The 14,865-nt window shown below is 35.4% G+C and overlaps 1 protein-coding gene across 1 annotated transcript in view; it reads right to left on the bottom strand.

The window, feature by feature from the left end:
• KCNT2 (potassium sodium-activated channel subfamily T member 2) overlaps positions 1–14,865 on the bottom strand; it is a 131,545-nt gene that overhangs the window by 24,817 nt on the left and 91,863 nt on the right. The window contains exons 15-21 of the mRNA XM_068140886.1: positions 9,937–10,045; positions 7,645–7,701; positions 6,270–6,419; positions 4,928–5,157; positions 3,464–3,680; positions 2,043–2,148; positions 1,590–1,762 (exon numbers count right to left, since the gene is read on the bottom strand). Of these exons, the coding sequence (XP_067996987.1) occupies positions 1,590–1,762; positions 2,043–2,148; positions 3,464–3,680; positions 4,928–5,157; positions 6,270–6,419; positions 7,645–7,701; positions 9,937–10,045 (1,042 nt within the window). The remainder of the gene's footprint in view (positions 1–1,589; positions 1,763–2,042; positions 2,149–3,463; positions 3,681–4,927; positions 5,158–6,269; positions 6,420–7,644; positions 7,702–9,936; positions 10,046–14,865) is intronic.

Here is a 14,865-nt window from a genome sequence, read left to right on the forward strand (position 1 = left end):
GCAGCCTGGCTAACATTTTTCTGCATCATTTGGGCCTGGGTAGGGAGGTATGGGGGTAGGCATTGAGGCCTGGGATTTTGGCCTGGTTTGGGGAAGGTCTTGGAAGGTTCTGGCCTAGTGAATTTTTTGGAAGCAAGTTCAGGTTGGAGAGAAACTGGGCCAAGGCTGAATATGAATTTTGTGTCGTTTGTATGTTTTGGTACCTTCGTATATATATTTGTGAATAGTGCTTCCTTTTAAATTTCCAAGTCTTTCCAGTCTTATGTGGAGAGTTTTTCTTTTACTCCTCTGGGCAGAGGAAAAGAATTTCTGTCCACTCTAAAACCATGACACTAAGTTAGGTGAAGCAAATTACAAAATCCCAGTTGGCCTGAATTCCACCCCATGTGTGTATGAAAAGCAGGCTGGCTTTTGAGCTACTTTCGGTAGTCCCTGTGATGCTGTCCTTTCAGAGGATTCACTGCAAATGCTGCATAGAGACAACGCTAAGGGTATTTAGTTTAATTAGCAACTATAGTTTTTACTTTGTGCTCATAAAAAGTGGGTTTACTGTAAATGCTTTACGGCATGTAAAGACAGGCACTGTGCTGGAAAAGAGAACGAGCACTAGAGGGCACTGTATGCTCAACTCTTTAACCAAGAAAGTTACACATCAGAAGTCCTGTAGTCTAATTTAGGCTTTCTACCAATTTATGTAATCCACCTTATGCCATAATACATACATTAAAAAACGCTTCTGGTTTGCAAACACAGGTGTAGGCAGCTTCACTAAAGAGCTGTCTGAAGCAAAAGTGGGACCCTTCACAGCAGGTGTTTGCATAATAAATCACTTAAACTAAAACATGCGCATGAAAGGAAATTGTCAGGCCTCAGAACCTGTAAGAAATGTCTGCTGCTATCATTCCTTTGAGTCACAATTTGATCCACACCTCCGTAACTGGGTCTTCCAAATTGTGATTTTAAGTACTAGAGCGGTGCCAAAGTGTTGGGGGGGGGGGGGATCTCATTCAGATAAATGAATCAGCCTTGCCAGAGAATTACTCTGAAATTTTAAACAGCTAGTGCAAAAAAAGCTAAGAATTCCAGCAATCTCCATGATTTATATAATTATAAATGGGATGTTGTGGGTGTGCTACTGCCTTAAAGAACTATTTATTTTAGAGTCTAATATGACTTTAGATATACTTAAGTGGTCCAGGCCACTAAATGCCTTGTGTTAAGTTAATGTTGCGTGAAGTACTGTCATGTAGGTAAGGAACTCTTAGGCAGTCTGCTTTTCACGGTGTGTATGAAGTTTCTTAATTTTAGCATATTAGTTGGGGTATTTTAAAGAAACACTTAGCTGAAACATTGGCTATGAAGAATAAGGGCAATTAATTTCACTGTGGCCTTTTACACTCAGTAGAAAGTCAATCTTGGTATATGCCAGTGTCCATAGGATATTATTTTTGTCACCAACGTTTCTCAAAGATAAATGTGCCATAATTTTTTTGATTTTAAGTTGGCCACGTGAAGAGTGATCATCTACTGAAATAATGACAGAATGACTTTAAAATGTATCACAAAATGAATAATTGACATCTACTTACGGGTTATCTAGGAGTAATACAATGGGATTTAGCTCTTTCTTTGGTCGGTAATATGCTCTGAGTGGAACAATAAAGTTATACAAGCCGTTTCCAGCAGTTTCTGCTGCAACTATAATCAATTTATTTTTGAATCCATAGGCTTTTGCATCTTCATAGTAGTTATGTTGGCATCCCTAAAATAAAATCAAGAAACAAGTCCAGTGGGTACTAATAAAGAGATTAGCTGTGGCATTAAAGCAGTTTACCATCAGAAATAGAAAATTGTATCACATGATCTAATATAGACCTGAATAGACAGACAAAAATGTTTAGTGATTAAAAGGATGAGAAAAACTACAGGTTAGTAAATGCTGAGCAAACCTCATCTGTAAGTAGAAACCAGACATTAACTCTGTTCATGTGCAAGAGACAAATGAGAATGTATTTTTATCCAGTAACAGGAACTGTCTTTACCTTATCTAGTCTCAGACAACAGAAGGGTACTTTTTCATGCAGAAGATGACAAAATGTGGGAGAGCTTCCAATGTATGGGGAATAAGGAGGATAGCCTTTGGCATACCTAGAACAGAACATTTTTTCAGTGTAGCAAATTACTGAAACACATTTGACCACACTCCTACTTTATACAATGTTTACACCAATGTCTAAATTTTGTGGTTATCTGTAGACTACAAGAGTCAAGTACATGAAAAGAACTATATTCAGTAAGGATCAAAGGAATACATTCTGTGGCTTTGACCAATTTGATCCAATTGAGTGAAAGCTAATATGCTTCTGTGGATTAAAAGAATTTTGCTTGAGTTTTATTTTTCGTATGGGCATCTTTGGAAATGCTTTGATGTATCAGTGAGTTGCCCTAGTGTTTTGAATGCATGTACTGAAAACCTTTAAGGAAAGAAAAAACAGAAAAGAAGGACAATGGAAATAATTGTGGTACATCTGCACTTCCTTCTCCATTTTTCTTTCAAACGCTTACCAAGAAGGAGGTCATTGACTTCTCTCCATAACAACATACTTTCAATGTAGCTGGAATAAATTTAAAGCAGCAAAATCTCTTAATGATGAGATGAATAATCTAATTGGCCTTAATTTTTAATAAGAGCCCTTTTGTACCCTGATATTTAAGTCTGTAGATATAAGTTTGTTTGTTTTATTGCTTCTACTGTAGCTTTATAATGTTCCCTGGGGCTTCTCCTGCTTGCCACTGTTGGAGACAGGAAACTGTGCTGAAAAGGTGAGCCACAGGCTTAATTGTGTATTTCAGTATTAACCTCCCTGTCAGTAATCCCAATAAACATAATTGCCTATCTGCATGGAAGTTACAGGATAGAATCTTAATTTTTTTCTATTAGTAATGCATCATTACTTTAAGTAATGTGCTAACAAGCATTTTAATTTAGATATATTAATTTTGTCTCATACTGCTTTTTTGTTATTTGAAGTCAGACACCACACCTAGCCTCAATGTTCGATAGGCCTGTTGAATGATCTGATTGTCACTGCACTCTCAGGGAAGAAGTATTTATCTGTTTACAGACTGAGTCCCATCTTTATAACTATGGAACATAAGAAAAACGGCCATAAAAGTGCTATTAAAAAAATGGCAATACACAAAGTAGAGCTTCATAACTGCTTATAGAAAATCCACCAACAAATGGGGAAGTTAATCTGTTTTATTTTCCTTTTGAAATAGGCATACGAGCATACTGCTAACAGACAGCAGCATATCATAATTGGAAATACTTCTATTACTGGTCTTTATGGATCTTGCTTGCTACAACTGCTTGGATTGATCTGCATATAAAAAAAAAAATCCATGCTGTTTACATAATATTAGCTTTTCAAATGACTTTGTTTATATTTAATATACACACTCTATGCCTGCAGAGACTTCATCATCTGACGGGGTAGTTTCATCTTCTGACTGGTCACTTAGCAGATCACATGTCTGAAGTGAGGACGAGTCTGCAACCTCCAAGACAGGTGCTATGCTGGGCCGCCTGCCCTCTTTACCTCCTTCAGAAGGAAGAGCTAGCGTAGGTCCGCTTGATGTTCGGCATCCTGCATCTTGTAAATCGATAGCCACTGTCCCTGAAATATTGGAGAAAGCATTTTTTCCAATGTGGTTGTCAAAACATTTGAATGAGATTTTCTTATTTAGAAGGGATTACCAAAGACTGAAAGGAACACTCCATTGGCTGTGTTTATTACATGACAATATAACAAACATTTAAGGTATACCTCAGGAAGACCTTTCCTGCAAATTAGCACTTTTCCTGACCATTGATATCTTTCTTTTTTTTTTTTTTGTGAACTACCTTTTTTTAATCATACCTTATATAATTAATGCATACTTACATATATATCAACAACCTCTGGGTTTTTTCCTGAGCAAGGCCATTTTTTTAAATTAAAGAAGCTTATAGGAAAATTACAATCACTTATGATCGATAAACAAATTACCCATGTGATTTTCCCAGTTGTTTTGCTTTAAATAGAGTTTATTAATAATTACTTCTTTTTTTTTTTCTTGTGTGGTTGAATTCCATATTGTCAGGTAAAAGATTAATTTAACCAAATTACATTGTTTTTCAGGTTTTTTTTCTAAACAGAAAGGTATTTATTAGTTTTTCTTTCTGCACAGTGTTATAATTTCTTATATTTACTTTAATATAATTTTAGGAATATGCTATTAAAAACTTTAAAATGCACTACTGTCTTGGTTTGAGCCGGAAATAGCACCATACAGAAAGCATTTCACCCCAAAGGAGTAAAATGAAAACACTCATGGAAAATTGGAAGTTAAATAGAAATATTAGTTACAATAATATACAAAAATGGCAAAAGGAGTTTGAGGCCTTTCGGGCGGGCTGCAGCTGAAATCTTGCCCATAAGCACAAATTGGCCTCATGACTGTGCAGTTCTGATGGTCAGAGAATGGGTGGGAGGGAAAAAGAAAACCCACAGAGAGCTGGGCACAGGATTCAGGGCTTGTGCTTGGTGCTCTGGAGAAGGGTGGGTTCCAGAGGAAGCTGATCCCAGTGTCTTCACCATGAGGGTGGTGAGACACTGGAATGGGTTGCCCAGGGAGGTGGTAGAAGCCTAATCCCTGGAGTTTTTAAGGCCAGGCTGGATGTGGCTCTGAGCAACCTGACCTAGTGTGAGGTGTCCCTGCCCATGGCAGAGGAATTGGAACTAGATGATCCTTGAGGTACGTTCCAACCCTAATAATTCTATGATTCTATGGTACAACACTTAGGCCTTAACCTCACTGAATATTTTGCAAGGAGTTTTGGGGTTTTACTTGGTTTGTTGTTTTTTGGGTTTTTTTTACTTACCCATGCTGGCTATTATACTGTGTACAGGTAACCTAGAAGCTCCATGATAAGATAGTTTTGATTCATGCTTTTTTCTATGCTTTTCTTGCTTCTTAAAAGCAGAATTCTCTTCTTTGGTGATATTTATATAAAAGCATATATCTGTAGAACTCATGATATATCGAGGACCTGGATTCAGCAAAATGTTTTTGTTATCTTCCTTTCTAACACCAATCAGACAGACTCCAAACCTTAATTAGAAAAGGAAAGGCATGGTTCATTTTGCATAGTCCTATACATACACCAGAATTTCCACTGTCAAAAAAGGAACCTCCACTATATCTCTATATTTTACAGATTATGAACATTTGCAGAACTTTTGGATGACAAACATGCTTGAAAAATGTTATCTCCTAAACAATTTTTCTGAGCCTATGAATTCCTAGGCGTTTGAATCCAGTGTTTTTAATAATCTTCATAATATCCTTCTAATACTGTTCTATTTCACTATCCAGATGAATAGTCCCTTCTGGGAAAATATTAATAGAAGAATGGACATATAATATGAAAAAGTGTTAATCATGTTGAATTGTTCCATTTTTCATGTGTAATGGAACCAATTTTCAGAATTCATTTTTGCAGTTCACTCCTAGAAATGTATTTGTCATAGAAAATAATTAAATAAAACCAAAACAATATCTCATTTAATCACAAACTCAGTGTTCAAAGCTTCATATATGTTCATTCTGTATATATATGAATATACATAATCTGTGTTTAGCTTGTACATTCACCTCACAGAGCAGTACTGAATAAGTGATATAGGATCTAGAACCTGAAGAAGGTATGTAAGCATCTAACAGAAACAGTGTGGTTTTATTTTGAACAATCACCAAAATGTAGCAGGTACCACCTGTAAAGTGAGTGTTTAGCATAATATGTGTACCCCACAAAAGAAGCTTATTTCCAGATGACTCCTAAATAACAAAAAAATACACTAGCATACTAATACACTAACATCCTCCCCCCCAAGCTTATCTACATTTTTTAGCACGTGGAAAGGGACTGGTATTCTCATTGCCTCTCTACGGTACTGTATTTTTCTGGTTGTTAGGCTTATCCTGTATATTCTTTATATTCTGTGCTCTCAGGCTGAGCTGGCCCGTATAGAACCACGTGAGCTTTTATCTGCCCAACTGTAACTAACAGAAAAAGTATCAATGAAATATATTAGTTGCCATATATTTAAACCCAGAAACAGGGTAACATGTAATACTGCACCTTTGGATGCAGAGCTACATTGCAGGCAAAACAATTAATTATATGCTTGAACAATTAATTGTTGATAGGAAAATAAACATACTTCTTATGAGCATGGAAAGAAGCATATGTGAAGCTTTTCCCCTCATACTCAGCAAAAAAAGTGCTTTCTTCCAAGTTAATGTGATACACTTCATTACCAGAGCATCTGCCATACATTTTCTGCCATTGTTCTGAAGATTGCTGACTGTCCCTGAAACATGTACAGATAAAGAGAATAATTTAAAACTTAATGTAAAATTTATACCAATCATAACAGTATTTCATGGCAACAGAAACTACAAATGTCTATTAAAAAGGTCCCATAGTCTAATTTGAAAGAAGTACGTGAGATCAAATCTTGCTAATACTGTAAGTGCAGCAGTTATTTTGGTGTATTAAAGAGCATTTTCTGCTAAGTAATAGGCATATGAGATTATGTACTTTAGTATCAGGAGAGATATGGCTCAATTACTTTAAATTCACACCATAATGAGTATATTCATTGCAATTTAAAGATGACAGGTGAAACCAGCAGCATGCTCATTCTATTCACAAAGGCAGTCTCTTCAGATGCTCCATGGCAGAATGGTTGTTTCCTGTTTGAAGTAGGCAAAGAATAATTTGAAACACCTTATGTAGGAAAACCCATTTAGCTTCAATCATTTTATCTGTAAGAAAAATTTTATTTCCTGCATTTGCTTACCAGTTATCTTTAGAATTTACCATATGCACATTTTAGCTAGTGTGCCACCTGTACTATGACAAGTACATATCGTTTTTTCTCTACTGCAAACATGAAAAAATTAATGATAAAGAGCATATCATCCTTTACTATGTGCATCCAATGTTCCTTATGCATGTGGACTGCTAGTGAAAATGTTTGAAACCTCAGCTAACACCAAAACTTGCAGACTTCATGCTTCTGTGAACTTCTTTAGTTAATTTGATGTGGAAACAAGCTTCTGTCTGCACCAGCTTTACTGGATATAAATGTGTGTATATGTATATATTAAACAAAGTAATTTCATATGTATATATATGTATTCAAATATAATATATATATGTAAGTATACAAATAAGTATATATATACACACACATATATTTATACATACATATAAATGCATGCATGCAGATAGGACATGAAACTGACAAATGTGCTCTGTGTTTTGCTACTTGGCACTAAGATCTCAAGATACTGGGACATGCTCCTCTGTTCATACATTTTCAATATATTAACACAATCCCATTTTTCTTCAATTTGCCATACTTCTCTCTATCTTTGGCACAGAAACATTTGGTTTAAAGATGGAAATAAGCAAACCATTTTCATTTATAAACAAACAGTGCACTCGGTGTAAAATAGCAGAATTAGAACTGTAATTACAGAAGACAACTTTTCCAAATTTCCCTTTTTGCCCTAAAATAAAAGAGTTACCTGTTTAATGTCTGCTTGGTTCCAGTTAGTTGTCTAAAAGCTTCCCATGGGGCTGTTCTGTAAAGACCACATTAAGTTCAAGTTAGGCTATTTCTTCCCATACTTTGTATCATAATACAAGCTCCAATAAGGTTCTGTTAATAGATTAGATAATTGGGTACCATTTAAAGACAAATGTTAAGATTAATAAACAAGATCAATTGTAAGATTATAAATAAGTTTCGAGGTAGAATTTTGATGCTTATTGACATCTACTTTGTTTGATCTGAAAAAACAGCATTAAAGACTAAAGCCAGTTCATATAAATAGCAACAAGCTTCTCCTTAATTTTGATAGTAAGCTGATATGGCCAAAGTTGCTTTGAACATGAACATTTCTTTCCCCCAGTCTCCTCACATAGTAATACCAGAAGAAAAACTGGTTTTAGTTTATGTACATGAATTTCTTTTTGTTTACTGTTTCTTTTGTTCTTTGTGTTCTTTTGTTTACTGTCTTCTGTGTTCTCCAAGTATGTATTGCCTTCAGCTTTTAGTAACTTCTTAGTCTATTTACCTTCCTAGAAAGGAGTTTGAAATATTAACAGCATTACACTATTTCTTAATAAATATAGGAAATAAGATTCCCAGTGGAACAGGTAGCACTTCATTTGTAAAAGACTACAACAAACAACTGAGACAAGGTTTTACTCTATGGACTATCAATGGAGTGTTTAATTCCATTAAAATGCAAGTCAGGTTAGGATCATAGCCTCCCTAAATTAACCAATATTAAGAAGCCAGAATTTGAAAGTGGCCATGTTCTCCCTTAATGTCTTTTCACTACAGAAATAACAAAAAGCAAGAAATGTTCTGGTGAGTTCCCTGATAATCTCCCCTGGTTACATGCACCTAAAAAAAAGAAGAGGCATTCTTCTTGGAACAGAAAGGTACAGTCAATAATTTGAATTTGGCTATCTGTAATAACTTCAATTTTCCCAGTCACTATACTGATGTTACTAAAATTGTGAGTCAACAGATACAGAACTTCTGTGAATGGAAACATGAACTAATTATAAGAAAATCCTCCTCATGACTTTGAACAGAATTTGAGAAGATTATGGAAGGTTGGAAGTGGCTGATTCAATGCAGTATCTCCATATTCCAAGTCTGTACTTTTAAGTTAGTCAATACTGATAGGAGTTTCAGGCTCAAGTCCTACATTGTTTAATGCAGGTGCTGATCGTAACCAGGATAACATAAGAATAGTTAAACAGGAACCAATGTAAAGGTAATCAGTTCACTGTTTACGGTGGAAGTCTATTTAACATATATTCTTCACTACTTACTATATGATTTAGTATTCAGTTTGGATATAAAGGCATGGATAGTTGACATGGCTGAGTGAAACTTCTCTGCTCTTCTTTCAGGTACATATACTATGAAATAACTCCAAAAGGTTCTGTATTCTGTGCATGTCAGGTAATGAAATCTAGGCAGATTGAATATTTTCACCATGATTCTCAGGCGACATGGGAACAATGTTTTGTTGTCTTCTTATTAACAGGTGCTTACACAAAGAGTGCCATCAAAATATCTTGACATTTGCCGTTCCTAGTAGTAAACGTTCTAGCAGTAATTTCAGTTTTCCCTATCCTGGGCATAGGGGAATACTGCAAATTAGAAGGTTAAATAACTCTACTTGTAAATATCAAGATGTTACCAGGTCCATGGTTACATGGAAAAAAAAAAGTATCCATTGTACTAGACTCTGTATTCTTGTGCAGCCCGCAGAGACACTGTAATTCTGTACCCCTATTGGCAGTGTGCTTATTATGTTAAAAAAATGTCTCTTCATAGGTATGTTTGCTTGCTGCTTAATGCACAAGCACTGAATAACAAATAACATTTAATATGTTAGCAAGGAAAAAAACAAACTTTTTTTTAGTTCAGTGCATAGGAATTTTTATATGGGTACAAAAATAGACTTGGAAATGGACATATTAAATAGGTATTCTTGGGTCTTGTTGGTGTTCTTAAATAGGACTGTTTGATAGATCCATGATTCAGTCTAATACATTGGAAATAAAAATTAGTTAGAGGCACAACAGCATGCAACAAATTGTTAAATATTTGGGGGTGTTCTTTTTGAAATTATAATGTCTTGAGTAGAACATCTCACCACTTTTATTGTATAGAAAGATGCAGGTTATTTTTAAACAATACAGTGGTCTGGGAGTTTAGGGTAAGCTGTTTTCCAAACTTTTACAAGGTGGTGCTTGGTTTTTTGTTTTTTTTTATGGTAGTATATACTTACTGTCCCCTGGAGGTATGAACCAGAAGTGTGATTAGTGTAGAGGTAGCTGGGCATATACAGTTCAGAGCTAGCATAGCATATTTGAATTCCTCTTCACACACAACATGATCTGTAAAAAAAAAAATAATTAAACTGCTTTACAATATACTTTGCATTGAAAAGAATTTTCAATTCCTTTCCTTTTCTAGGAAAATGGGAAAGGCAATCAAATTTTGCTTCCAGATCCTCATCTCTCCTTGAACCTGAAGAGCAGCTGTGTATTCATAGATTCATAGAATACCAGGTTGGAAAAGACCTCAAAGATCATCTAGACCAACCTGTCAGAATAAGAATAGAGTTTAAATGAGATGGCCTAGCACCCTGTCAAGCTGGGCTTTCAAACTGTCTAATGTAGGAGAACCCACCATCTTCCCTGGGAGTTTATTCCAACGTTTAATAGTTGTCCCAAGTAACAAGTGATAGGCTAAGAGGAAATGGCTTCAAGTTGTGCCAGGGGAGGTTTAGATTGGCTATTAGGAAAAAATTCTTTACTGAAAGAGTGGTCAGGCATTGGAACAGGCTGCCCAGGGAGGTGGTGGAGTCCCTGAAGGTGTTCAAAAACAAAGCAGACATGGCATTCTGGGACATGGGGTTGACATTTGGACTTGATGATCTTAAAATTGTTTTCCAACCTTCATGATTTTATGATTCTATGAGGGAGATGAGAAAGCAACAGAGGTATTGTATCTAGTGCTCTGTATTGGCTTACGCTGAAAAGTGTCAAATCTTCTGCACTTGCTTCCAGTATTGCATGAATATGGCTAGTGCTTAAAATTCAGGACATAGTGGAGTGCTGGTCATGGCATGAAAAGGAAGCAGAAATTACTCTTTAATGCCATTCACATATACCTGAGAGTATTAAAATAGATGTAAGAGACAAGCACAAAACTTAGAACTTAATAAAACTTGTCAGTGAAGAAACTTATAGGTTTTCTAAGGTCATAAAGGCATTTATTGCAGATTAATTAGTTTATTTTGTTTCTGAATTTACCTTTTGATTTAATCTATGTTACATTTAATGGGAGCAGAATTTGCCTCAGATGGGAAAGAATGCAAGCAGTACACCTGATGCTCAAAACATAAGGCATATGAAAATTGCTAAGTAAAAGTAAGCAAATCATCTCCCCACCTGGATTTAAGCTGTCTACATACCTCTACTTCTTGTTGCATTAATGTATCCTTGAAATCCTTACAACTTCCTCACCTTTCTAACTAAGCTACTACCTAAGCTGAACTGATTAGGCAGCTATAAGAAGCATGCCCCTTACTGAAAAGTGAGGGCATACTTTGTATGCTTTCTCTACTTCTTTTCTTGAAATTTCTAGAGGCTTTTCAACATCAGAATCATTGAGTACTGAAAGGAGAAATTAATTCTCTCATTTTGTGAAGATCAAAGCCTATTTAAATGTCATAGGGAAGGAATTAATTTAGTTATATAAAGACACTGTCAAATATAGAAGAAAATGAGATTTTTTTTCCCCTCCCTTAAATATACTTCAGTTATAGCAATTAAATATTTCCTGCAGAAAACATATCAGGCAGAAATGTGTTCTTTTAGTCAACCATGTGCCACTAATAAATCTATTTGAATTTTAAACTGGAGATTTTGAGAGAGTAAGGCATAGCCTGCAATTTGGATGGAATAGCTGTATTCCTGTTACCATTAGTCAGATGGCAAAGATTTATGAAAATGAATATTGACTTCCTAATATTGAAGGAATGCACATACTCTATATTGTTGAATTTGTATAAGATTTTGCCAAATAACTTCTCCTTAGTTTTAATTAGAATGTTGCAATATAGCTAAAATGGGAGCAAGAAAAAAAACAGACAGGAAAACTATTTAATCATCTATAATTTCAGATCTTGCAATTGAACCAAATTGTCCATGCTTACCTAAATATATATCAGTGAAAGTGAGTAAATCATGAGTGGCACAATGCAAATGAAAAGTATATCTTAAGACTTAACTCCTCCATATGTTCTATACTCTCTAACATGTATTATCAACTTTCTGGAAGGATTTTAGGTAAAATATCTTGTTAACAAAATACAGCACACAGTAAGCAGGCTGCTGTCCTACAGCAGTCATCTTAATCTCATCTGTGTAAGAGGTTCATATCATCTTGTCAAATGTCTTTACAACAAGTGCCACAGAGCTGGGATTTGCAGGACGATTCCCACTCCTACTGTACACTTTGACCTTATGTGAGCTATTTATGCCCCTGTAAAAAAAAAAATCTATGAAAATAACACCCTACCTAGTTCAGAAATGTCTTCAAGTTTTTGAATTTTCAGAGGTACTTTGATAACCTCAGGTAAAATATTCTTCAGCAACCTAATTACCATGACTAGAAATGTTGTAGCCAGATGGAAGGAGAGGTGAGGTATTACAAGTTTTGCCTCTGGGCTGGAGTAAAGTTCTTGTGTAGATACAGATCAGGACAAAATCAACTTGCTCATTTCTCCAATTATTTGACAGATTACAGCTTTCCTATAATGTTACTGGGTTTTATATTCACATTCAGGACTCTTATTCGGGAGCTATGGTAATGGTGAAATACCAGAGGAAACTTCAGTTAATCTTGATCTGGATATTAAATATGTCAAATCAGTTTACCAACAGAAGTATTTTGATTTCATTTACACTAAAGAAATACTCTATTTAGGATTTCCAGACCTGTAGCTTCTGTTGAAAATGTATTTCCACAGAAAATTTGTTGCTAAGTCTGTCTCAAATAGATGTGGTAATGCAGTGTGGTGAGTTAGGACTTCTTCAGTGTTCTTGAAAATAAAACATACCTGATTTAAATACTGATTTATGCCTCCAGCACCACCCATGTGGTAAGAATGTCCTAGACTTGACAGAAGTATTCTGAAAAACTTTACTTTTCTCAATTTGGTAAGTTAACATGACCACTACCAGGTAGAGAAAAATGTCCATCCATTACCTCTGGACTAATTTTTACCTGTAATTGGATAGATTAATCATCAGATGCATTTGGTATCCATTTTGATGCACCTGGACTATGTTTGTTTCAAATAAATTACTACTGAAGGTTTAATGTCAAGACTTCACCAATCTGTGCTTATTCACTGATGCATTTTGAATAAATAGAAAATGTCAAAATGTATCCCCAGTTCCTGGAATTGTGACTGAACAGAATTTCTGAATATTCAAGGTAACAGCAATTAATGTATTTTCTAGGAAATATATAAAAGTTAGAAGTTCAACTCAGAAAATTTACTCTAATCCCTGAATTACAAAAAACATACTGCTCTGCTGTGGGCAATCTTCCCTTTAATTCATGTTTGTGCTGAAATACAAGGTCAGATGCACACACTGAGGGTACATGACTTTTTGTAGCTTCATGTGTTTGAAGGACAAGCAGGGAGATTAAGGAACCAGGATTGTCTCACGCACTCTAGGACACTAGGTCAACCCAATATAAGCCTCTGAGAAACTGGGCTTCTACTGTTTTATACATTTTCAACATAGTTAAACTTTTGTTAAGAGGACTTTCTGCAAATCTTTGGTTGTAATTGTTCTAAATTCAGACACTTATAGTCTCTAAACATGTGTGTTAAGGACAGAAAAAAATATAGAGACTATACAAAAGATATAAAATATTTCAGGTTCATAAGAATGCACAATATTGTTTTGGGAAGCCTCCAGAATCAACAAGCCATTTTTTAAAGCAATATCGAATTTAAAAGAAGCCTTTGCATGAAGGCAGTAATAAAGCAGTCCTGAATCATAATAGGAAAAGCACTTAGAGAAATATTCCATGCAGTTATGACCAATTTTATTCACTAGCACTCTGGACAGGGCTATGGTCTGCAGCCCCCACTGGACAGGGTACATATTTTGGAATACAGAAAAACTGAATTAGATAAATAATCACAGTAGAATCCTCTTAGGAAAATGTATGCAAACAAACATTGTTCACATGACTCTCTATCAGTAGCCTAGCCATTTGCAGTAGGTAAGCATCCAGTGGTGATGTTTATACCATGCTCATAACCTTGCCCAATTTAAAACTGAATTTAAATGTCTTGTGCTTTACAGGAGTAGAATTCAGTTCATCTTGAAGGACAATCTGCAGCCTTGAATGTTGTGCAGAGAGAATGTGCAGAAGTGGGTGCAGCGATCCCTATGATCCATGTGAAATTCTTTTGGGATGTAAGGTGCTACACAAATATTTAGACTTACGATAAAGTACTGCTATAATTAATATTATAGAGGGGTCTAACAAAGCACAGAACACATAAGGTCTCCTGAAGCTCTTGAGGAAGTGCAGAAGGTAAATGAATGCAGTAACATACCAGATTGGTTAAGCTAGTTGACGGAATATTTGAGAGTGAGTTGTTTACTGTTAAAAAACATATAAAACAAACAAAAGGATCCAAATTCTCAACCTGAAACTTTGAACAGCTATAAAGAAAAAAAAGGTTACCTCTGTTGTGCAAGGCTAGTTATAAGCTCCTACAGAGACAAACCATTAAGAATAATGAAGCTCTCTTAAAAATACAATCAGGAACAACAAATTAACACAGTTACCAATAAAGAAAAGTGGCCAAGGCTAGGGAGAAGAGATAATGATTATCCTGTGTGATTTTAAGGGGCAGATGAAAAAGCATCATCATTCTTGTAATAGCATGACTTTCATTCCCTGCTGTGCCATCTCATAGTTTGAGATTACAGTTTTATAACTTCAGAACTGCTATTGATGGGTTTTTCCTTTCTTTTCAACATAGTGGTAAATTCAGTAGCTTTCAAAATTACAGTTTGAACTGTTGCTCTGGAATTGTTCTGCACTTCAATTTACTTTGTCATCACATTCTGGCGTGATGGAGGTGACTAAAGTTTTTTCCATAGATTTGTTTGGG

Source organism: Melanerpes formicivorus, unplaced genomic scaffold (assembly GCF_026170545.1).
Source record: "Melanerpes formicivorus ecotype bairdi unplaced genomic scaffold, bMelFor1.0.p_v2 SCAF_7, whole genome shotgun sequence".
Taxonomy (NCBI): domain Eukaryota; kingdom Metazoa; phylum Chordata; class Aves; order Piciformes; family Picidae; genus Melanerpes; species Melanerpes formicivorus.